General features: G+C 35.4%; 1 protein-coding gene across 1 annotated transcript in view; it reads left to right on the top strand.

Moving 5' to 3' along the window:
• The window catches only part of NUGGC (nuclear GTPase, germinal center associated), a 115780-nt gene that overhangs the window by 32156 nt on the left and 57909 nt on the right, over window positions 1–25715 (top strand). The window contains 4 exon segments of the mRNA XM_051973600.1: window positions 5062–5151; window positions 8242–8350; window positions 10954–11176; window positions 17330–17557. Coding sequence (XP_051829560.1) covers window positions 5062–5151; window positions 8242–8350; window positions 10954–11176; window positions 17330–17557 — 650 coding nt within the window.

The following is a 25715-nucleotide window of genomic DNA, read 5'->3' as shown; positions in this document are numbered from 1 at the left end:
CAAGAGTTAAGAAAAAATGTTTTAAAATGTTTTTATGTTAGTGAGACTTTTCTTTACATGTAGCATGGGGATATCATTGTGCAATGTGAAGGGAGACAGAATAGACAGCTCTAGCTTCCCCAAAATTCAAATGGATCAAATAGAACACAGTGATTTCATGAAGCAGTAAGAAATACTGAAACAAACTCAAAAGGCTGAAAAAAAAAAAGAACAAATTCATTTCACTTAACAGATTAGGAGATTAAAAGGTAGATTAAAGTGGAGGCGCAAGAAGTCCTAAACAAAACAAAGTATAGTGATCTACAAAAAGTGTTACTGGTTTTTGTTGTTGTTGTTTTGTTTTTAATAATGGCAAAGGATGGGAATCTAAGTGAGTACTCACAAACTGGGAAATGACCAATAAGACCAACATAAATATGATGTAATATTATTGTGCTGAACTCTAATAAAGTATAATCACCAACCAGGATTCCAAAGGACTAATGATGAAACATGCTACCTATCTTCTAGTAGAGAGCTGATGAAATCAATGCAGAACAAAGCAAAAAAAAAAAAAATAGTTTTTAGACATGGCTAATGTGGAAATTTGTTTTGATTGACCATGCATGTTTACATAGGTTTTGTTTTTCTTGTGCTTTTAGGAAGGAAGGTGGATTTTACCTTTTATAAATTCAAACCCAATTAACTACATTGAGATGGACTTGTAGTATAACTGGTTTGACTATTTCCTTTTCTTATGTAGATCACATGCACTTTTCATTCTGTATAATTCTTGTTTGTGTCTTTTTGTAAGTTCTTTTTGTAGAAATAGTGGAGTGCTATAGTGGAATTGGCTCTAGATTTGGAGCTTCACTTTCCTTCATTGCTAAAATGGAGATAATCTGATGAGATTAAATGATCACTTGTTGGCTATATTGTAGTAGGAATTATTTTTTTCAGAAGAGATTGGGTCAAAAGACCACTGGGTTTCCAATTCTAGGTTCTGTGATTCTGTGAACATGTAATATCTACTTACAGGGTGGTTGTGATGATCAAATGAAATAAAATGTATAAAACTCTTTGTAATAGCATTTCCACTCCTGTTTTTGATTTCTTTCTCAGATTATTTTTATCTTAATTCTAAGTCCGATTCTTCTTGTGCAGCAAAATAACTATATGGATACATATACATATATTGTGTTTTTAACATATTTAACATGTATTGGCCTACCTGTCATCTAGAGGAAGGGGTGGGGAGAAGGAAGGGAAAAGTTAGAACAGAAGGTTTTACAAGGGTCAATGCTGAAAAATTACCCATGCTTGTAAATAAAAAGCTATAATAATAAAAAAAAGAATCTTAAACTAAAAAAAAAAAAAACAAAATAAAAACCCTTTGTAAATTTCAAATATATAAATATCAGTTATCATCATCATCATAATTATTGAAAAGTCTGTCCATCTAATATAACTTTCTTCCTTTAATGATTAGACTAGGTTCTAGTCATCCATCTGTATGGAAATTTTGACAGCTGAAAATCACTAGCCAATCAGATTAGCAGGTTGTTTTTTTGTCATTTTCAAGCCCTGTTCTCAATCAATCTATAAATCTGCCAAGTATTTACCATGGATCTACATACAAGGCAATTGGCTAGTTTCTGAAGATTCAAAGACAAAGATAAAGTGTTTTTTTCATTCAATCAGACAAGACAGAATTTCAGTGAATAAAAAGATCAAGTACATTGAAGGGGCATATGTGTGTCACTAAGTTTGGTGTTATTAGGTATACAAGTCAAGACAGCAAGTGGATAAACATTTATTAAATAGTTACTACTTATGAGATTTTGTGAAAAATACTGGAATTGAAAAGAAGGAGCTCATAGTCTATCAGGAAAGACAACACTCAAATAACTATGTGTAAACAAGCTATGGATAAAATAAATTGATCCTTACCAACAAAGGAACTATTTATATATTTTTTCCTTTTTTCAAAATTTTTAAAATTAATTTTATTTGAAAAAATAGAGTAAGAAAAAAGGAAAAACAGAAAAAACAAAACAAAACAAAATAAAGCAAAACAAGAGAACATTATCATGGGCCCAGCAGATTATCAGAGAGGATTCAAAATATATTACAACAAATTATCAAATCAAGAAAATGTATATATTTATAGAAGAAATTATAATCACAAATGAGAAACTATTTTAAAGGGGATCAGGAAAGGATTCTTGAAGGTGGGAATTTAGCTGGGACTTGTAGGAAGTCAGGGAATTTAGGAATTGGATATGAAGAAAGAAAGCATTCCAGAAATAGAGGACAATCTGTAAAAATCATTTAAGTTGGGAAATGGAGTGTATTTTGTGAGAAACAGGAGGCCAATATCAGTTATACAAAAATGAATAAAATGGCATCTCCTCAAGGAGTTTCCATTCTAAATGGGGAGGCAAAATAGAAGCAAACATTAAATAATTCTTTATTCCTCCTTATAGTTCATATTGTTTTTTCTTTTTTTGTTTTTAGATCTTGTATTTTCCTGCCTAGAAAAGGTGGATCTACAGCCCAGAGGCAAGAGTCCCACTGCATGAAATGGCAGAGACTGAAGACTTTGTCAGTCAGGAACCACATTTAGGTGTCATGTGTTGTTGATGTCCCTTCTGTCCCTTCTTAAAGCTGGACCAATTTGGGGGCTGGGAATATATACTGCTGAGTAGGGACCAACTCTTGCTATGCCATCATATAAAAGTGATTGTGATGGACTTGTCTAGGTTTGATTTCATATATAATCAGTGAGGTTCCTTGCAGATCTTAGATTTTAAAATTCTGTGTTTCTTACTTCTTTATTCAGATTTATAGCTGTGGAAGGACAATACATTGAGTTGTTAGCCAAAATGGCTTAAAATTAAAGATGGGTACCTTTTAACATAACATCCTACTTTACTGATTTTTCCAGGTGAATCTTTATTTTAAAGTTGAGTCAATAATAGCTCATATTTATGTAGTGCTTTAATACATTATTTCATTTGGCCTTCATAAAACCATGTGAATTAAGTGCTATTCTTATTGCCATTTTTAGAAAAGGGTAAACCATGGCCTAGGGAAGTTAGCTAAATTGCCTAAGATCAAACAACTATTAAGTGTCTGAACAAAAAGGTATAAACTCAGGTTTTCTGATTCCAAATCTAGTATGCTAGTCATTTTATTGCATACTTCTTTGATACTTCCTTGAATTTTATATTAGCTGAGAAATAATTATCCAAACTCTTTAGATTTGCTACTGGTCTATAGAATTGAGATTAGAGATGATGAAATTTTCATCCTTGAGCCTTCATGGTGCTAAAGAGGCTAAGATATTTTAATAGCATGTCTTAAAACAATTGAGAGGATGCTTTTAATTGGCTTCTATGTTGTACATCCTCCCAATTCTACTCAGAGTAGTCATGGTAACACCTAGCACTTCTTAAGATAACTCTGAATTACTTTGGACCAATTCCTAAGTATTCTACCCTAACTAAATTGACACTCTTAAAGCACAGATCTAATTATGTCATTTCTCCTCTCAGAAACCTCCAGTTCTGCAGCTCCTTATTGCCTCTAGGGGATCAAACACAAATTTCCCAGTTTAGCTTTTAAAACTCTTCTCAATCTGAGTCCAGGCTATCTTTCCCAGATGATTACATGTAATTCGCCATTTGGCCAAATTGGCCTATTTGATATTCTTGGATCTAGTATTCCATCTCTTGCACAGGCTTTCCCCTCATTGTCTGGATGCACTCTTTCTTCATCTCTAACTCTTAAAATCTCTAGTTTCCTTCCAAGCTGATCTAAGAAGCCATCTTCTCCATGAGATTTCCTTTCATGTTCCTGCTACACAGAAAATTATATTTACTTTGTATTTATTTTACATTGATTTTTTTTTCCTGTGTACACATCATCCCCATATATATAGAATGTAAGCTCCTCCAGGCTACAGACTATTTTTGTCTTTGTATTGTAATACCAGAGAAACTGAGGCAAAACAGAGATTGGTTTTTAATCTTTAATGTGAAAAGTTTAGACTAGAAGACTGAATGGAACTCATGTTCAAAATCATATGGCCCTGAGGAACTGAGTCAGGGAACTTATATAGGGTTTTAGCTAATTAGGATTTGCAGATGGGGGGGTTATGTGTGAAGATGCTGGGAGGATTATAACTTATAGGGTCAATATAAGATAGCGAGCCAATACTCAAAAGGAGGGGGAATTATCCCAGCAAGAATTGAGTTAATGCACCTGGAGTTTATAGCACAATGGTATATAAAGTTGACCAGAACTTCAAGGTTTTTTTTTTTTTTTTTCTTCTAACTCAATTCTCCCAGTTCTAATGGCAAGGAAGTGGGGAGGGCAGCCATAATAAATTTTTTTCATGGCATAATAGTATTCTAGTCTACAGTAACTGGTGACACATAGAAGTGCTTGTTTCATGGAATAGAAGACATTCCTTTAGACTACAAATTTTTGGAGGAATTTGATTGATTCCATTCAACAGATTCCTCTACAAATTTGAAAATTTTCCTTAAGATTTGGTCTCCCCAAATGACTGTAACCTGTAGTTTAGCTTCTACTGCTCTATCTTCCCCATTGGTCTATCTTGGACCTCTACTTGGAGTTGGGGTTACTTTAGAAATTTAGGATAAGAGTGAAACTCAAAACTATTTGAAATATATCACAGAATTATACATGTAGAATTGAAAGGAACTTTAAAGATCGTCTAGTCTAACCGTTTCATTTTATAATATGTAAAGAAACTGAAGACTGCAGAGGAAAGATATGATTTGCTTAAGATCCCACAGATATTAGACATTAGAATACAATTCATGGTGGAATCTCTGAAGAGACTGGCAGGGAAGTCTTTCTAGAGAAGCTAAGTTCAAAGGTTTTTTAGTAGGATACTTCAGTGGTGTCTCAACATGGAGAATACAGGAATGTATGACCCAGGTCTTCTCTGGCCATGAGATCCTAAATACATAAAGGCTAATGTCAGAAGAACCTCAGAGACCTAATGTCCTGAAATACCTTGTAATTCTTGTCTGTTTCTGTTTAAAAAAGCTGTATTCAAAGGATCACCAAGAAAGAGGAGAAGATTAGACCAGAAGTGCAGAGTGTTTCCTCCAGCAGAACAAAGTGCTCTTAAGGAGTGTGAGTATGAAAAAAACACCTTTTAAACCTCTTTTTTCATCATGCTTTTTTCCCCTGAGAGTTTCAGGGAAGATGAATACTTGCAAATCATTTGCAAAAAGAAGTTAAGACTTGAATCAAGCTTTCTCCAGCAGGTTTGTAGGTAGAGCTGTGCCAAATACCTAAACAGTGCCACCCAAAGGAAAGGAGAGTGAACTTTATTTTAGCCTGGGAAGGTAACCCAAGAGTGGATTTAAATAGGGATAGGTTATTAATAGCTAACATTTAAGAAGCTAAAATCTTCAACTTATACTTAGGGATTTGTATTTCTTTACAATTTCTTCAGTTTTACCTTACATTTTTAATGCAAATTTTTGCTAATTTATGAGCAGCTAGGTGGTATAATGGGTAGAGAGCCAGATCTGGAGTTAGTAAGATTTGAGTTTAAATTCCACCACAGGCTGTATATCCCTGGCTTCCTTTAAGTCCCTATTAAGATCCTATCTTCTACAGGGAATCTTTCCATAGAGCAATTCCTACTAATTCCCATGTGTTCCCTCTGTTAATTATTTCCTATTTATCTTGAATATAGCTTATTTTATATATATTTGTTTGCATATTTTGTGTAGATTTGTCTTCCCCATTTGATTGTAAATTCCTTGAAGGCAGGAATCTTTTGCTTCTTTTTTTGTGTTTCTAGCTGTTAGCACTGTTCCTAAAAAGTAGGCTGAGATGTTTTTTGATTAATTGATCCAGAGCAAGTCATTTAATTTTTATTTGCCCTAGTTTCTCTTAATTATAAAATGAGATAATAATAGGACCTAACTCCCAGAAGTGTTGTGAAGATAAAATGAGGTAATATTTGTAAAGTGATTTATAAACCAAAAAGTACCATAGAAATGCTAGTTATTGTTATTATTTCAGTTTTTTATTATTTAATAGAATTACATTTTTATTTTAAAAAAATGTATTTGACTAAATCAGTTACTTAGCTAGCTACACAAATGAAAGGTCTAATAGCCACTAAGCTGTTAAAATTTATAATCTAAAACCATCAGAATAACTTTGTAGAGAAGCATTTAATTAACTCATAGTATTTACCTAACAAATCCAAATTAATCAATAGCTAATTAACAATAGATAATGATTGCGAATGAAAGATGTCAATATTAGGAAACTTCACTAAGCATTCCCAAATACTTTTGATAAACAGAGATCTAGAAAAAAGTTGTGATTCTTATTGTGTTGTGCCACAGTTCTCTTTTAATGTCCTGACCCAGTTTCCCTAATTGTCCTATTCAGTTACTCTGCCTCAGGTTATAACCATTCTCTCTTAATGTTTGATAGGATAAAGGTCTTATATCATAGACTTTAGGCTATAATCATTCCCTCTTAGTGTTTGATGGGATAAAGGTCTTTATCCATTTTCGATGTCATTAGAATATCAGGAGCCTCTCCAGTACCTCCCATTATATCATCCTAGGTGCCTCCCCCAATTAGGTCATCCCCATCCAGGTACTTCCCTCATTATGTCATTGTTCTTGTTACCGTATAAAACATACTTGTATCTGACATTCACTGATAGATTCTTTGAACCAATAATCTCGTTCATCCCTGGCACCAAACCATGGATCCATTTGGTCCCAGTATATCTCTCCATTTAATAAATTATTAAATTGTTTTCTAATCTCTATCTTGCTCTGTTTCCCCGGCATTACAATTGCACTAAAATTTAAACCATCCAGAACCCTTAGAGAATGAATCACTCAGGATAGTTAAAGGTTTACCTTTTTGAGTGCTCAAACTTTTAAAAATCATTATTCTTTTATCATTTTGTATGGGGGAACCTTTGTAAAGTAGATTTCACTAGCTTCTTTAAAAAGAGGAAACTAAACATAGACTAAGGACTGTTACCTAGTTATTAGTGTAATTAGTCTAAATTAGTCTCATTTCCCTCATTTTACAGATAAAACTGTAAAAAACTGCCCAAGGTCATGTAGATAGTAACAGAGCCAACATTTGAATCCGAGTTCTCTGGATCTAAATTCAGCACCATTTTCATAATACCACACTGTTTTTGTATTTTTCCTAACATGTAATCTCTTTGAGAAAATTCTTGTTGTATTTCCACGTCAAATTGTTTTGCTGAATGTAGTTCATTTGCATTTATTTTATTTTTATTAGTATATTGAGTCAAATCCCTTATTTTAATATGGCAGTTTTATTAGATGAGCCTCACACAGACAGAAGGTACACGTAGAGGTAATCCTGTACGTGTAGGTGAGCTTTTTGCTAACATATATGTATCACTATCACAGATTAGGATATGACATTGTGTAAAAAGGTGCTCTTAGAGACAAAGACATCGACCTCTACCCTTTACTCTGCTACTTTAGGTATTATCTTATTTATTAATTCTCTTAAAATGTACTCAAAGGTAACCAAAGATTATGTTGATATTTTCTCATAAAGACTAAAATTACATCATCCTTAATCAATTAACTAATTAGCTTATCTTTTAGTATCCAAACAGTCTTATAATAGAATTAAACATAGATACTACTGGTTATATAATTTATTAGCAATGTAACAAAAAAATTAACAATGTGACAAATATATTTAAATAATTCAATAATGTATCAACTATTTAAAAAATATCAGTCACCGCCAACCAGTTGATTTCAACTGCTGACTTTTCCTTAGCATAATAACCAGTATCTATAATAATGCAATTCTCTCAGCCTGATGGTCAAAATCTCTCAATAATTCTCCTCAGGCTTTCTTTTCTACAGCAAATCTTTTCCTTAGGCTGTTCATCCATGATCTGTCATACATGGCAATCAACAACCCCAAACTCTCACAAAATGACAGTTGACTTTTGTAGTCTTTTCACAAACTCTTCAAAGAATGACAAGCTGTCAACCTTCTTAAAATTCTACTTCCCTTTCTTTAATTATTTGTAACAATATTTGGACTTTGTGAGAAAAGCCATTTAATCTTAGAGTTACAGTAGTATTCAGGAAAGTTCATCCCCTACCTTCACTTCTAGGGAGCCAAGGTTGGGTTCTCAACTGTGTATACCAAAATTAACATATTCTCTACTTATTTCAGATGAAAAGCTGGAGTTAAGAACCAGGAGGGTTCTGAGTAACACTTACCAGAAACTTATCCAATCTGCTTTCCTGGATGATGACATCCCTGGTGGGGTCAAGTATCTCATGTGAGTCCATGTGTTTAAAACAATTGTTTGTATCTTATACAAAATTTAGAGTATGGGAATATAAGAGGGAGAAAAGAAAGAGGAGATCTTAAAACAGACACTCGGGAAGCCAGGAGGAATCAGGAAGGAATTCCTACGATATTGGTTTTGAGGTCTGGCATCTGCTGCCATTTCTTTTACTCTAGAAACCATGTTATTGTTACTACAATTTTATTTCTATGTAGATAAGACAAAGCAACAAATCACAGATGTATAAAAACTTATATTGAAAAAGCCCTCAGGGATCAAATTCAACTCAATGAAGGAGTTATTTCTATAGCACCCCTGACTGGACATTTGCTTGAATAGATTTTTTAAAAAAATTTTATTTATTTATTTTTAAAATTTTAATAGCTTTTTATTTACAAGTTATATGCATGGGTAATTTTACAGCATTGACAATTGCCAAACCTTTTGTTCCAATTTTTCCCCTCCTTCCCCCCATCCCCTCCCCTAGATGGCAGGATGACCAATGCATATTAAATATATTAGAGGATAAATTAAATACAAAATAAGTATAGATATCCAAACCATTATTTTGCCGTACAAAAAGAATCAGACTCTGAAATATTCTACAGTTAGCCTATGAAAGAAATAAAAAATGCAGGTGGACAAAAATATAAGGATTGGGAATTCGATGTAATGGTTCTTAGTCATCTCCCAGAGTTCTTTCACTGGGTGTAGCTGGTTCAGTTCATTACTGCTCCATTAGAACTGATTTGGTTCATCTCATTGCTGAAGATGGCCAGGTCCATCAGAATTGATCATCATATAGTATTGTTGTTGAAGTATATAATGATCTCCTGGTCCTGCTCATTTCACTCAGAATTAGTTCATGTCTCTTGGGCCTTTCTGAAATCATCCTGTTGGTTGTTCCTTACTGAACAATAATATTGAATAGTTTTAATAATGGAGAATTCTCTTCCTTACAATAATAATAGATTTCATTTATATAATATTTTAAAGTTTGTAAAGTGCTTTATAAATGTTTTATTTATCCTCAAAACAACCTTGGGAAGTAGGTACTATTATTATAGTTGAGTTAGATAGAGGAAAGGGAGTTGTTTGGGGTTACACAGCTAGTAAGTGTCTGAGATGTATTTGAACTCAGACCTTCCCGATTCCAGATCTAGTGCTGTATCGACTGAACTACCCAGTTACCTATCTTTTTGGCAGTTTTAATTGTTAGAAATTTCTTCTTCATATTGAGATAAAATATTCCTCTCTGCAATCTCCAACTGTTAGTTTTAGATGAGGGATTCTTGATCTCATTTGTGTCATGATGGCAGTCTGGTGAATGCTTTCTTAAAATAATGTTTTTTAAATTCATAAAATAAATACTTAGAATTTAGAAAGAAACCAATTATATTGAAGTAAAGATGTATTTTTTCCCCTTATCCTACCTCAGGGTTTCCCTGAATATTAAAAACCCTTTTAGGGGCTTCAGGAATTTTATCCTTTGGAAGTACACTGATTCAGTCCAATTCTTCTTTCAAGGGGCAGCCCTTTCAGATGGAAAAATATGAGTTCTAATTATGCAAAGAAATTGATCAAAATGTCCATGCCCTTTTGATTCAGAGATCCCATCATTAAAGATATATCACAAGAAGCTCAAAAAAATAAACAGTTCTATGTATAACATAACATTCATAACAGCATTTTTTGTAATAGTAAAGAATTGAAATCAAAGTAAATATTCATCAATTGGAGAATGGCTAGACAGACTGTGGCATATGAATACAATAAAATAATAATGTGTTGTGAGAAATTATTAATATGAAGAATTCAGAGACATGGAAAATGTTATGTGAGCTGATATATAGTTCAGTAAGCAGTACTGAAAGTATACATATACAGTGAATGAATGAAAAAGTATTTATTATGTTTTTTCTATGTGCAAAATACTGGAGCTATAAAGAGAAAAACAACACAATCCCTGTTCATCAGAAGCTCACATTTTAATGGAGGAGATAACATATATAGGAGATAGCTACAAGTCAGCTAGAAAGACCCCATGTTCCATATGGCGCAGTGCCAAAACAGATGACAAATGATCCTTATTTAATGGCATTTCCATCAATAAAACCGTATCTCCTTCTGATATTAGGTCATTTGACAGTATTAAGGACTTTGGTGGTGAAAACTTTCACGTCTTCTATAGTTTCATAATAATACTACAATAATGTAAATAGAACAGAAAAAGAAAAAAGAAAAGAGAAAAGAAAGTATTAAAATAGTTATAATTATATTAAAATTATTATTAATATAATATAATTATATAAATTCATTAATATAATAATGATATTAGTATTAAAATAGTTATAATAACCAAGTTTTGCCCCAGAGGAAATATATGAGAAATTGTATCTCCTTCCCTTCTGTATAGAGGTGGGAAAATATGGTATATATTGAATGTACTGATGTGCTAGGGAAAAAAAAAAAAAACTTGCCTTTCCCCTTTTCCTTTCTCTCTCTTTGTCTCTTTCTGTCTGTCTGTTGATTGATCTCTGTCTCTCTCAAAATCAATAACATTTAAAAAATCCATTTCTGTTTTATTCTTATAGAAATCGACTTCTTGCTCTGATTGAAAAGTCATCCTTGGATCCCTTTTATATCGGACTCTTTGGAGCAACTGGAGCAGGCAAGAGTTCTCTGCTCAATGCCATCATCCATCAGGCAATGTTTCTGCCCCTATCAGGAGACAATGTATGTACATCTTGTATAGTCCAAGTGAGCTCCAGCAGCTGTGAACAATATGAGGCCAAAATCCATCTTCTTTCTGACCAAGTAAGTAATCCACTCCCCTTCTGAGTATCAACTATTTATACTGATATCTTAAGTCTCTAAAGGAAATTAGGAGACCATCAGGACAAATGGTAGCCAGCTTTTAAATTATTATAAAGAGAGCTTGTGCCTTTTTGAATGAGAGCTATTATTACAGGAATGTAACCAATCAAAGAATCACAGCTTTAGAACTGGAAGGAAACTTAGAGGTCATGGAGTCTGATTTTCTCAATATTGAGACCTTATGGAATAGATTGAGAAGATCACATATAGAATCCCAGAACATGGACCCACACTTAACATCATATAAGATAAGATCAAAATGAGTCCATGATTTAGGCAGAAAGAACAAGATTATAAATAAATTAGAGGAACATAAGATAGTTTACTTCTCAGACTTGTGGAGGAGGAAGAAATTTGTAACCAAAGATGAACTAGAGATCATTATTGATTACAAAATAAAAAAAATTTGATTATATCAAATTAAAAAACCTTTGTACAAACAAAACTAATGCAAATAAGATTAGAAGAGAAGCAACAAACTGGGAAAACATTTTCACAGTTAAAGGTTCTGATAAAGGTCTCATTTCCGAAATATATAGAGAATTGACTCTAATTTATAAGAAATCAAGCCGTTCTCTGATTGATAAATGGTCAAAGGATATGAACAGTCAATTTTCAGATAATTAAATTGAAACTATCACCACTCATATGAAAGAGTGTTCCAAATCACTATTGATCAGAGAAATGCAAATTAAGACAACTCTGAGATACCACTACACACCTGTCAGATTGGCTAAGATAACAGGAAAAAATAATGATGAATGTTGGAGGGGATGCGGGAAAACTGGGACACTGATGCATTGTTGGTGGAGTTGTGAACGGATCCAACCATTCTGGAGAGCAATCTGGAATTATGCCCCAAAAGTTATCAAACTGTTCATACCTTTTGATCCAGCAGTGCTACTTCTTATATCCCAAAGAAATACTAAAGAAGGGAAAGGGACCTGTATGTGCCAAAATGTTTGTGGCAGCCCTGTTTGTAGTGGCTAGAAACTGGAAAATGAATGGATGCCCATCAATTGGAGAATGGTTGGGTAAATTGTGGTATATGAATATTATGGAATATTATTGTTCTGTAAGAAATGACCAGCAGGATGAATACAGAGAGGCTTGGAAAGACTTACATGAAGTGATGCTAAGTGAAATGAGCAGAACCAGGAGATCATTATACACTTCAATAACAATACTGTATGAGGATGAATTCTGATGGAAGTGGATTTCTTCGACAAAGAGAAGATCTAATTCAGTTTCACTTGCTCAATTCTGGACAGAACAGCTACACCCAGAGAAGGAACACTGGGAAATGAATGTAAACTGTTTGCATTTTAGTTTTTCTTCCCGGGTTATTTTTACCTTCTGAATCCAACTCTTCCTGTGCAACAAGAGAACTGTTCGGTTCTGCATACATATATTGTATCTAGGATATATTGCAACATATTTAACATGTATAGGACTGCTTGCCATCTAGGGGAGGGGGCAGAGGGGAGAGAGGGGAAAAGTTGGAACAGAAGTGAGTGCAAGGGATAATGTTGTAAAAAAAAAAATTACCCAGGTATGGGTTCTGTCAATAAAAAGTTATAATTATTAAAAAAAAAAAGGAACCCCAGAAAGTTCAATCTATACCTGAAAAAGGCTCCCTGGTACAATACACCGAATGATTGATTTTTTAGTGTTTGCTTCAAGACCCACACTAAAGATTTTTCCAAGACAGTCCATTCTATTTGGGGATAGTTTTAATTTTAAAGAAGTTTTTCCTGATATCAAGTCCAAAGTTACCTGTGCAACTCTCAGCTGTTGTGTTCTCTGGGGCCAAGGAGAATAAATTTTTTTTTAAATTTAATTTAATTTAATAATAACTTTGTATTGACAGAATCCATGCCAGGATAATTTTTACACAGCATTATCCCTTGCAATCACTTATGTTTCGTTTTTTCCCCTCCCTCCCCCCCCCCCCCCAAGATGTCAAGCAGTCTTATATATGTTAAATATGTTGCAGTATATCCTAGATACAATACACATTTGCAGAACCGAACAGTTCTCCTGCTGCACAGGGAGAATTGGATTCAGAAGGTAAAAATAACTCAGGAAGAAAATCAAAAATCAAATAGTTCACATTCATTTCCCAGTATTCCTTCTTTGGGTGTAGCTGTTTCTGTCCATCATTTATCCAATGAAACTCAGTTAAGTCTCTTTGTCAGAGAAATCCACTTCCATCAGAATACATCCTCATACAATATCATTGTCGAAGTGTATAATGATCTCCTGGTTCTGCTCATCTCACTTAGCATCAGTCCATATAGGTCTCTCCAAGCCTCTCTGTATTCATCCTGCTGGTCATTCCTTACAGAGCAATAATATTCCATAACATTCATATACCACAATTTACCCAGCCATTCTCAAGGAGAATAAATTTAATCCATGGTTTATATGCACTTTACATGCTTTAAATCAGTTATAATAATACCTTCAGGCTAAATACACAATTTCTTCAATATATGTTCACAGGGTATGAACTCAAGGCACTCACTATTCTAGTTGTTCTTTGCTGTACATTTTCCAGATTATCAATGTGCTTTCTAAAATGTGGCTCCCCAAATGGAACAAAGTACTTTAGATATGGTTGGATCAGGCAGAATATGGAGGGACTATCACTTCCTTATTCTTGGAATTATTGGGGTTTTTTAAATGCCATGCTGAGATCATATTACTTTTTTTTTTAAATTCAGTTTTATGTGGAAATAATAAACATAAGCATATGTTTAACATATATTGGATTACTTGCCATTCAAGGGAGGAGGGGGGAGAAGGAGGGAAAAAAATTTTGGAACACAAGGTTTTGCAATGGTGAAGGTTGAAAAGTATCTATACCTATATTTTGAAAATAAAAAGCTTTAAAAATTTTTTAAAAAAATTTCTGCAAAACGGAGTTGTGAACAAATCCAAACCATTCTGGAGAGCAATCTGGAATTATGCCCAAAAACTTATCAAACTTTGCATACCTTTTGATCCAGCAGTGCTACTACTGGGCTTATATCCCAAAAAAATACTAAAGAAGGAAAAGGGACCCACATGTGCCAAAATGTTTGTGTCAGTCCTTTTTGTAGTGGCTAGAAACTGGAAAATGAATGAATGCCCATCAATTGGAGAATAGTTGGGTAAATTGTGGTATATGAATATTATGGAATATTATTGTTCTGTAAGAAATGACCAGCAGGATGAATACAGAGAGGCTTGGAGAGACTTACATGAACTGATGGTAAGTGAAATGAGCAGAACCAGGAGATCATTATATACTTCAACAATGATACTGTATGAGGATGTATTCTGATGGAAATGGATTTCTTCGACAAAGAGAAGATCTAACCCAGTTTCAATTGATCAATGATGGATAGAAGCAGCTACACCCAAAGAAAGAACACTGGGAAATAAATGTACACTGTTTGCATTTTTGTTTTTCTTCCCAGGTTATTTTTATCTTCTGAATCCAATTCTCCTTGTGCAACAAGAAAACTGTTTGGTTCGGCACACATATATTGTATCTAATAATATATTTAACATGTACAAGACTACTTGCCATCTAGGGGAGGGGGTAGAGGGAGGGAAGGGAAAAGTCAGAACAGGAGTGAATGCAAGGGATAATGTTATAAAAAATTACCCATGCATATGTTCTGTCAATAAAAAGTTATAATAAAATAAATAAATTTCTACAAAACAAAGATTGATTAAAATGATAATCAAAAAATTTAAAAACAAAAAATTCAATTTTATTTTATTTTTAGTTCCATATTAGTTTTTTTTTTTTGAACTGACATCATGCTATTATGAAAGATGGAATAATTTACTGGATAGAGAGCTGACCTCAGATTCAGGAAGATCTGGATTTAAATCCCACCTTTGACACTCACCAATGTGACTCTGGACAAGTCACTTCTGCCAGCTACAAGTCAACTAGAAAAACCAGGATCCACAGATTTATTTCCCTCTGCTGACCTGGACTAGAAAAATGACTTTTTTCCACTTGGATTCCCCAATCAAGTCTCTGATGTATTTTCTAGACCCATTTGGAGGTGTCATGTGAGGAGTATTCTTGAGGAAATTAGAGATCATAAGCATCAATGGTGACAACTTTTACATCCTTACAAAGAAAACCTCTAAAATGTTAAGAAACAGAACAATCAGTATGGGTAGAAGGAATTTCTTTATTCAAAGCTCTCTGTACTGGTAAAGTCACAGTTCTGATTTAAAAAAAAGTTGTGCTAATTCATATTATTCTTTTACTCCCAAAAAAACCTGCTAGATTTAAAAAAAATTTTTTTTTCAATCAACAAAAATCCACCTTCTCTCTTTTCTCCATTCCCAAATGGAGGAAAATCATCCATAATAAAACAAATTCCTGCCTTGGCCATGTCCAAAAACCAGGTGATGGATTGCACATTTGAGTCTATCACATCTCTATTGGGAGGTAAGGAACAAGTTTACCAGGAGTCCTCTGGCTGATCATCTAGTTGACCAAAATTCCTGAGTCTTTAAAAGTTGTTTGCCCTTTCCTCTCCTGAAATATTGTACTCAGTTTTAATGAGTTAGTAATTCTTGGTTGTAAGCCTATATTATTTGCCTTTTGGAATATATTCCAAACTCTCTGCTCCTTTAAAGCCTCAAGTTAGAAAGTAGGGTAGAAAAACAAGTAAACAGAGAATTTCTCTCATTATGTCTTGGACAACTCTAAAACTGAAATAGTTTTTATGATGGGATTCTTTTTGTTTGTTTATTTGCTCGTTTTCCTAGACTGCATTCTAACAATGGACTTGATATAGGGGCCAGGTTCCATATACTTCTGAAGGAAAGTTCTGGACTGGTGTTGTTTCTTTTCTTTGGTAATTAACTGTTATGTTATTCTAAAATCTTAGGGATCTTAGGGATAGTTCAGACTGGAATCTACAAGCTTTCAATGATTCCAACATTGTCTGATTCAGGACAAAGTCTGATTAGTGGACCTCTGGACTGAGTTTTGCAAATTCCTCAACTAGGTTTGGATCTGAGAAAAACACCTGTGGATGTGCCTTGGTTGGAGCTCCTATAGACTGGATTCAGTTACTGTCAACAGTAGTTGAAAAACTGCTGGCTCAGTGTGATAAAAACTTGTAAGCTTCCCTTTGGTCTGGGATTCCTGACAACTTGTAAGCTTCCCTTTGCTCTGGGATTCCTGTCCTGATTATTATAAGCTGATTTTAACCTGGAATGGAATATGAAACTGAGACCGTGCTCTACTCTGGAGGTCAGAACTATATAGCTGCTGCTTAGTTCTCAGTTTTCTCCCTGTTTGGTATATAGCCTAAATACCCTCACTCACTTCTTATTTTATAGTACAGTTCTCCTCCTCCATCATTTTTTGTGTTTGTGACCCAGAATTGGATAGTGAACAACAACTGCTGTGGCATCTATTCCTGTATCCTGTACAAGGATTGGGCCACTCCTTGGTGGGTTGAAATTTCTTTTTATGCTAATTCTTTTTCTATGATGGAATTTTTTTTAGCAATTCCTGTAACCAGGGTCCACAGATTTATTTCCCTCTGTTGACCCAGACTAAAAAAATGACTTTTCCCCCTTGGATTCCCTAATCAAGACTCTGATGTATTTTCTAGACTTATTAGGAGGTGTCATGTGAGGAACTCAGTTGTACTTCTTCCCATTATTCTACCATCTTGCCTACTGCAATCAGATCTTTTTGAAATTCATATGGAGTTCTAACAGAACTTTCCAAAAGTGAGAATCAGTTGCCTCCAGAGGTGATTTGTCTTCTTCCCTGGAGGTTTTAAAGGAGAGTCTGTATGACAACTTGGTGAACATATTGTGGAGGGGATTCCTGTTCAGGTATGGATTAGACTAATTGGCTCCTGATATCTCTTCTAGCTATGATTCTTTGAGTCAGTTATATTTACATGGAGCACAGCTTAACCTAGAGTTCCTTAGAGACCTGGAAGGTCCCCTAGAAAGGAAATGAGAGTGGGAATAAGGCAGGCAGGTGATAGAGCAAGTTACGCTGTTGAGCTGAGATTGTATCCTGAAGCCTGTATTCTTGGTTCGCTTGAACAGGAGTGGAAGGAGGAGCTGCGGAATCTCACCACACTCTTACAAAGGCCAGAGGAGGAGGATGGGGAAGAGGACTCTTGGGACAGAGATAATGCAGTGGAGGAAGCTACTTGGAAATTGCAAGTGCTGTATGGAAATGGAGCAGAACGGAAGAGTTATGAGGAGTTACTGAGGGCAAAGCCCCGAGCAAAGATCCCTGCCTCTAGGATCATCACCCTCAAGGGAGAAGAGGTAACTTCCAAATTTTTTTGACTTATATATCACATATGTGCCCTTCCATCATGTAGAGTGGTTGTTGTCTCTTCAGTGGATTTTTAAAAAAAATTGAACTTATCTCATTTAGGCAGATATTTTGGATCTGCCCTTTTGCATTATAAAGTTAAAAAAAATACCAGTTTTGAAATACTGAGGATTTAAGTTAAAAGTCTAATTTTGACACTAGTTGTGTGACTCTGGAAAGGCATTTAACCTCTCTGGAACTTAGTTTCCTCATGCATAAAATGAACTTGATGATGCTTATACTACCTACTTTGTTGGGAGAAAGGGATTCATAAAGGAAGGGAAGACATAAAGCTCAAAGAAAGTTATAACTGTGAATCTTTAATAATAATTACACTTAATAATCATTTATATTTTTATAGTACTTTGAAGTTTGCACAGTACTTCACATATATTGATTGTACATGAACCTCAGCATAACCTGAGATGGATGCTATTATCATAGATCATAATAATAGCTAGCATTTATATAATGTTTTACAATTTACAAAACACTTTGCAAATATTTTCACATTTGATCTGCAAAACAATCCTGTGAGGACAATCCTGTGAAGTAATTCCTATTATTCTCACCATTTTACTGGTAAAGCACTAAGGCTCAGAGAGGTCATATGATTATAGATCTTTATATTTAGAATTGAGATGGAAATTTTGAAGCCCTTTTGTCCAAATTAAGTGACTTGCCTCCATGGTTACACAGATAGTAGTAAGAGCATGAGATTAGATTGTGGATCTTCCTGATGCCAGATTTAACCTTTATCCACTGTGCTTCTCTGTACTGAATACATGTGATAGTAAAAGGAAGGGCTTTAGGCTAGGTACAGAATGTTAGTGGATGCTGTATCAGATGCTATTTGGCTAACAGGACAAATCATTTTTGTGTTCATGCACCAGGTGGGGCAGGTACCTTTGGCTGCAGGTCAAATTCAGATATAGTTTGAGTGGTTGATGTCCTTTGTTCTGAAGAGGACCAAAGTGACATCCCTATGTTAGAGTCAAATTACAGTGTGTCTGGGCAGACCGGTATGAGTTTGGAATGCCCAGATCTGCCACAGATATATTGTCCATGTGAACATTTGAGGTGGATTCTCTAAATTTGCACATCTCTTTTTCTTTTGAGCTACTTCAATTCTGCTTTGTTCATAGAACACAGGCCCTTCTCTGATGGGGGCACACATGCTGGGATCTTGAGAGTGTCTTTATATCACTTTTTCTAACCATTTTGTGAGTGTTTTCTCTGTATGAGTTCTCCATAAAAGTCTTTTTGGCAAGTGTGTGTTTGGCATTCAAACAATGTGGCCAGCCCAACGGAGTTGTGTTCTTTGGAGTATAGTTGGAATGCTTGGCAGTTTAGTTCAAGAGAAGACCTCAGTGTCTAGTGTTTTATTCTGCCAGGTGAACTTCAGAATTTTCCTAAGTCAATTCAAATGGAAGAAATTAGGTATCCTGACATGGTATTGATATACTGTCCAAGTTTCATAGGCATACAACAATGCTCTGCAGACCTTCAGTTTGATAGTTTGTGCTTGTATAGTTTGGAGTAGCCCTGAATTGCTATCTGTGAAGGGGGAGTTTATGGGAGGCTGCCCTGGAGTTGGGCCACTTCAAGAAGATCTCTGGAAGTTTTCTTTGGTTCAAGAGCCCCTGGATCTAGGGGGAAACAGATCTGTCTGTATTTTTATGGAAGGCAGCTGGATGTGGGCAGAAAAAACCAAACCAAAACAAAAACCACTGGTCTTGGATTCAGTAGACTTAGGCACTTACCCCTTCAAATTCCAGCGCTCACTAACTATTCATTTTTGTTCATCAGCAAATACTTGTACTGCTATATAGGGATGTTGTGAGGAAAATACTTTTGGGGGGCTGGGAAGGGAGAGAGAATTTGGGTTAAGTGATTTGTCCAGGTTCACACATCTAGTTAGTATCTCAGGTCAAATTTTAACTCAGGCCTTCCTGAGTCCAGAGCCAGTGCTCTTATCTTGTATCACCTGGTTGCCTTAAAGCAACTTTTTAAACTTGAGAGTTCCAAGTAAATATGAATAGTTATAATTATAGTAGTTCAAAACTGATCTGTCTCTAGGGGATTCTTCTTCATTCAGCAGTTGCTGAATAAATTAGCTTCATAAGTACAAGATGGGGGAGATATAACTAGGAAGCTGCTCATCTGAAAAAAAGATCTAGGCATTTTAGTAGACCACAAGCTCCATATGAATCAGTGATGGGGCATCCATAAAATATTAATAATAGCTAGAATTTATATTAATTACTGTATGCCAGACCTGTCATTATCTCATTTGATTCTCACAACACTCTTGAAATATTTTTCTCCCCATTTTACAAATGAGGAAAATAAGGTAAATGAGGGTTAAATGAATTGCCCAGGAGCACAAAGCTAATAACTTTGGATTACTGGATTTAAATTTGATCTTTCTGATGTTCTACTCCTACAGTTATCTAGCTTCTAATTCTGCCATAAGCTACAGTAATGGGGCCATAGCTTCAGAGAGCAGGTAGGCAACAGTCTATTCAGATTACATCTACAAGAATGTATTCAATTCTGGGCATCACATTTTAGAAAGTATTTTGACGAGCTGGAGAGCACTTTTAAGAGAACAATAAGGGTGGTATAAACAGGAACCTCAAACTTAGGTCATGTGAGGATTTGTTTCTGGAAGTGGTCAATTCTAGCTTCAGAGTCTCCAGTATCGGTCCCCTTCCTTCTACTTATACAGACATCACCTTCGCTCATTGTTTGACTTGCTACACTAGCCTTCTACTTGGTTGGTCTCTGTCCTTCACAGCAGGGTGGAGCTACCTACTCACAACCTCCACGGAGGGTAAACTATAAGGCTGAGTTGATCTCCATTAAGCCCTTCTCTGCTTGCCTCGGGGAATAATTTTATCAGTAAGTACTCCAAGCTTTCTCTGCCAACCCCACCTAGTTACTCAGTATCTCATCACTTGTATTTTTATCTAAATTCTCCTGTAAGGCTATACATTCTTTGAGGATATCTCATTCAGTCTTTGAATCCCCTTGAGTTTTTACTTCGGTACAAACAAATATTTGCTAAATGGATGTATTAGATAAAGAATAAATGCAAACTATTGACTAGAAAAAAAAATTAGTCTGTCCTCCATACAAATTAAATGATAGGACTAAAACACAGCTCTGGCTGTGCTACCTCCCCTCTTCTATGACCTTCTGTGGTTCCCTATCGCCTATAGGACCAAATAAAATTTCCTTCATTTGGGCATTTAAAGCCATTCATAATCTGGCTCCAACTTCCCTTCCCAGGCTTATTATGCAATATTCCCCACAATGGACTCTGTGTACCCCTGTAGATACATTCTGTCTCTTCTGTTTGTGCATCTTTGCACGGAATGACTCACCATACTTGAAATGTTCTCCTTTCTTACTTTAACTTCTTCAGTTAATCAGTAAACATAAAACTAAACATCTGCCAAGTGCCAAGTACTGTGCTAAGCACTGAGGAAGCAAAAAGAGGCAAAAGGTAATCGTGCCTTGAGGAGCTTACAATCCAATGCTTCATAGAATTCCTAGTTTCTGTTTAGGTTCAGCTAAAGTGTCACCAGCTATCTAAGGTCTATTCAGATTCCTCCAATGACTAGTGTTTTCTTTCTGAAAATTGCTCTGTGTGTATATGCATATATATATTATGTGTATATATGTATATATGTTTGTGTGTATTTGTGTAGATATGTATGTGTATATACTGTAATGCCGGAGAAACTGAGGCAGGAGAGAGATTAGAGAGTTTTAATATTTTATTAATGGGAGAGTAAGATTGACTGGACAGGACTCTCGTCTCAGATTATCCAGTCAGACAGAGATAAAGATATACTGGGACCAAGGAATTCATGTTGGTCCCAGGGCTGGAGGACCCAAAGAATCCAGCGACCAGCATACAGCTGCCAGACGCCATTCTCCAGCAATGAATGGAAGAACCCCAACTTCTTAAATACCTTTTTGGAGACAAAGAAGAGAAAGGGAGGGAAAGTTTTTATCAGGGAGGGGAAGCCATAAAACCTTAAAAAATCCGGAGACAAAGAAGTAAAGATATCGTGGGTTATCTTGGAATATTCTAAAGAAATATTGTAAATCCTTGAGGACACAAAACAGTCAGGAATCTACTCTCTTATCTTGCTAATTTATAAGAGATTGAGACAGAACAGTTAAGGAAACTGAGATAGGAAACTGAGTCAGGACAGTTAAAGAGAATTGTGGCATAACAATACATAATATTTCTTCTTAATAGAATCCCTTCCTCTTTGAAGGCTATTTGTTTTGTTTTTGTTTTTATCTCCTTGGCACCTACTGTGGTACTTGATACACAGAAGAGGTTCAATATATATATATTTCCCTTCCCCCACCCCCGAGGTAATTGGGGTTAAGTGACTTGCCCAGGGTCACACAGCTAGGAAGTGTTAAGTGTCTGAGATCAGATTTGAACTCAGGTCCTCCTGACTTCAGGGTTGATGCTCTATTCACTGCACCATCTAGCTGCCCCCAATAAGTGCTTTTTTGAATAAATGTTTGAATTGGGGATATTTAACTTGGAAAAGAGAAAGTTTAGGGAAGACATATTATCTTCCTAATTTGAAGTATTGTCACACAGACAAAGGAGTAATCTTGGCCTGGAAGGAGTTAATGTATGGAAACTGAAAAGCAAATTGAGATTTAAAATAAGGAAGAATTTTCTAACATCAACAAATGTGACATAGGCAAGCCTTTATTACCTCAATATTACATGTGAAGTAACTGAAGCCCAGAGAACCTCCTAAAGCACAGATCTGATTATGTTATACTCCACTATATGATAAACCCTAGTGGCTCCCTTATCTCCTCCAAGATCAAATACAAAATCCTGTTTTTGGTGCCCTCACCTTTCCAGGCTTCTTATACCTTACACATATTGCACATTCTTCCATCTAGTGCCTCTGGCAGCTTTGATGTTTCTTGAACAAGAGACCCCATCTCTCCATTCTAGGCGTGTTCATCTTATTTCCCAACATGTACTCTTCAGTCTAGTGACACGAGTTCCTGCCTGTTCTACAACAAGACACTCCATCTCTCAACTTTGGACATTATCTCTGGCCATCTCCTATGCTTGATGCTCTCTCCTCCATGTCTCCATCTTCTGGCTATCTTGGTTTCCTTCAATATGTAGCTTGTTTGTACTTAGTAATTTTCATGTTATTTTCTCCTTGAAGGCAGGAATTGTCTTTTGTATTTCTTTGTATCCCCCTTGCTTAGCTCAGGGTCTGACAGATAGTAGATGCTTAATAAAAGCTTATTGGCTTACTAAGAAGTATAACCAAATTCTGGTCATCATTGTCATCTTAGTTACCAGAATTTTCCTATTAGCCACAGGGAAAAAGAAGAGTCTTATTATAATATCTAAATAAGTTAAGCAGTACTCTAAAGAGAATTGGGTTCAAATCTCTCTTATAATACTTTCTACTTTTCTGAAATTGGTTAAATCACTTAACTTCCCTGGGTTTCGGCTTTAAAATAAGTAGATTGGACTAGATGGTCCTTGAGGTTCCTTCCAGACTGAGTTCTATGACCCCATGATCATGGAATCATTGAATTATAGAACTTGAAAAGATTTTAGAATTGAGTTACAACAGAAAGTAGCTAATTGGATAGAGTGCCATGTGTGATGTCAGGAAGACTCATCTTCCTGAATTCAAATCTAGCCTCAAACACTTACTATCCTGGACAAATCACTTAACCCTGTTTACCTTAGTTTCCTTACCTATAAAATGAGCTGGAGAAAGAAATGGCAAACCATTCCAGTATCTTTGCCAAAGAAACCCCAAGTGAGGGGTACAAAGTGTCAGACACAGCTGAAAATGAACAACACAGACTTTCAAACTTACTCTGAGGTAATTGGGTAGAGACTGACAATTACTTTATCAGAGAGGTAGCCTTGCCCTGCTCAAAGTTGCTTTGTAATCATAGACTAAGACATCTTCCTATAAATAACTTCCCCAATTCTCTGCTTCAGATACTGGACTTCTGGGGAGGGAGAAACACAGTTACAAATGGTTTCTCCAGCATTCTTCCTGCTGGACAGAACACCAGAGAAATGACATAAAGACACTCCCATCCCAGGCTTCTCAGGGATCTAAACAAATAGGGATGTGCTAAGCCAGTTTTTACAGGCTCTCAAAATCCATTATTAAATTTTCATTGTGAGCATTCACGCCTCCAAAATCATCTATCTACAAATCAGGGTTTGAGTTATTGTTTTGTTGATTGTCAAGACTTTAAAAAAGTGATGGAAAAAATATTAACGCGGCAGATTATACTGAAAAGTGTATTGTGTATACTTTCCTCCTTGAATAGCTGGGTAGTAAACATTTACCAGCATACCACAAAATGCATCCCCGACTTCCCTGAATCTCAGAGAATTGCTTAGACCAGATTCTGCTTTCTGGAAACAACCCAAACTGATTTAGGGCCCCAATTGTGGCAAGCCTAATTATCTACAGCACCTTTCTCACTAAGTGAGTGCTCTCAACGATACACTAAATGTCACTCTGTTGCTAGATAAAAGTGATATTTCACCTGGCTCTAGAACTCTGTTGAGGTTTCCCTAATTAGAATTCTGTCAGAATTTATTTTGTTTGTACTACAGTCCTACTTTGTAGGTAAGGCTATACTAAGGCTCAGGGAGAGGATTAGCTCTTTAGATTAAGATAAGTGACTTGGGCTCCATTTATAGTGGTAAAGAAGTAGAAACTTAAGATGCCCCTCCCCTCGTTGATCAAATTAGGTTATGAATACAATGGAATATTACTTTTTTTTTTTAAATTCCAGATAGTATCCTTTTTAAAAAATTTTTATTTAATAATTACTTTATATTGACAGAATCCATGCCAGGGTAATTTTTTTACAACATTATCCCTTGCACTCGTTTCTGTTCCGATTTTTCCCCTCCCTTCCTCCACCCCCTTCCCTAGATGGCAAGCAGTTTTATATATGTTAGATATGTTGCAGTATATCCTAGATACAATATATATTTGCAGAACCAAACAGTTCTCTTGTTGCACAGGGAGAATTGGATTCAGAAGGTATAAATAACCCGGGAAGAAAAACAAAAATGCAGATAGTTCACATTTGTTTCCCAGTGTTCTTTCTTTGGGTGTAGCTGCTTCTGTCCGTCATTTATCAATTGAAACTCAGTTGAGACCAGTTGGTCTCTTTGTCAAAGAAATCCACTTCCATCAAAATATGTCCTCATACAATATCGTTGTCGTAGTGTATAATGATCTCCTGGTTCTGCTCATTTCACTTAGCATCAGTTCATGTAAGTCTCGCCAGTCCTCTCTGTATTCATCCTGCTGGTCATTTCTGACAGAACAATAATATTACAATGGAATATTACTATGCTATAAGAAATAAGAAAGGAATGGGTTCAGAGAATCTTGGAAAGACTTATATGAACTGATACCAAATGAAGTAAGCAGAACCAGGAGGACAGTTTAAATAATAACAACATTGTAAAGAGAAATAACTTTAATAATTGATCAACTCAATGACTAACCATGAAGACAAATTATGTTAGCCACCTGCTGACATGATGCAGAATGAGGCACACATTTTTGGACATGGAAATTGTAGAAATTAATTTTGCTTGTCTATGTATATATTGTTATTACAATAGTTCTCTTTTTCTTTTGAATTGGGTATGGAGTTAGGAGAGAAAATAAATGATATTTAATTAAAAAATAAAATAAAATGAATTAAAAAATTAAATGACATGGTTATGCTTATGTAGCTAGATTGGTATGAGATTTCTCATGCCTGCCTCATTTGATTATGTATGATACTTTTTTGACACACCTGGGCAGCCATCAATCCAGGAAAAGATAGGCTGTTGAAATATGAGAATATAGTTTCTCTTGAAAACTACATGAAACCAAGCCTCTGAACAGAGTCTGATGGAATGAAACCATCCTCCAGCTCAAGACAGAATGAAAAAACTTCAAGAAAGGTCAGTCTCACTGGGGTGAAAAGGGTGTTCAACCCAGCTCAGACAGACTCTAAGAAAGCCAATGAGAAGGTCTTAATCACAGAAAA

This window comes from Antechinus flavipes, chromosome 2 (assembly GCF_016432865.1).
Source record: "Antechinus flavipes isolate AdamAnt ecotype Samford, QLD, Australia chromosome 2, AdamAnt_v2, whole genome shotgun sequence".
Classification (NCBI taxonomy): Eukaryota; Metazoa; Chordata; class Mammalia; order Dasyuromorphia; family Dasyuridae; genus Antechinus; species Antechinus flavipes.
Note: the sequence above shows the minus strand (reverse complement) of the source record. Positions and strands in the feature narration are given on the sequence as shown.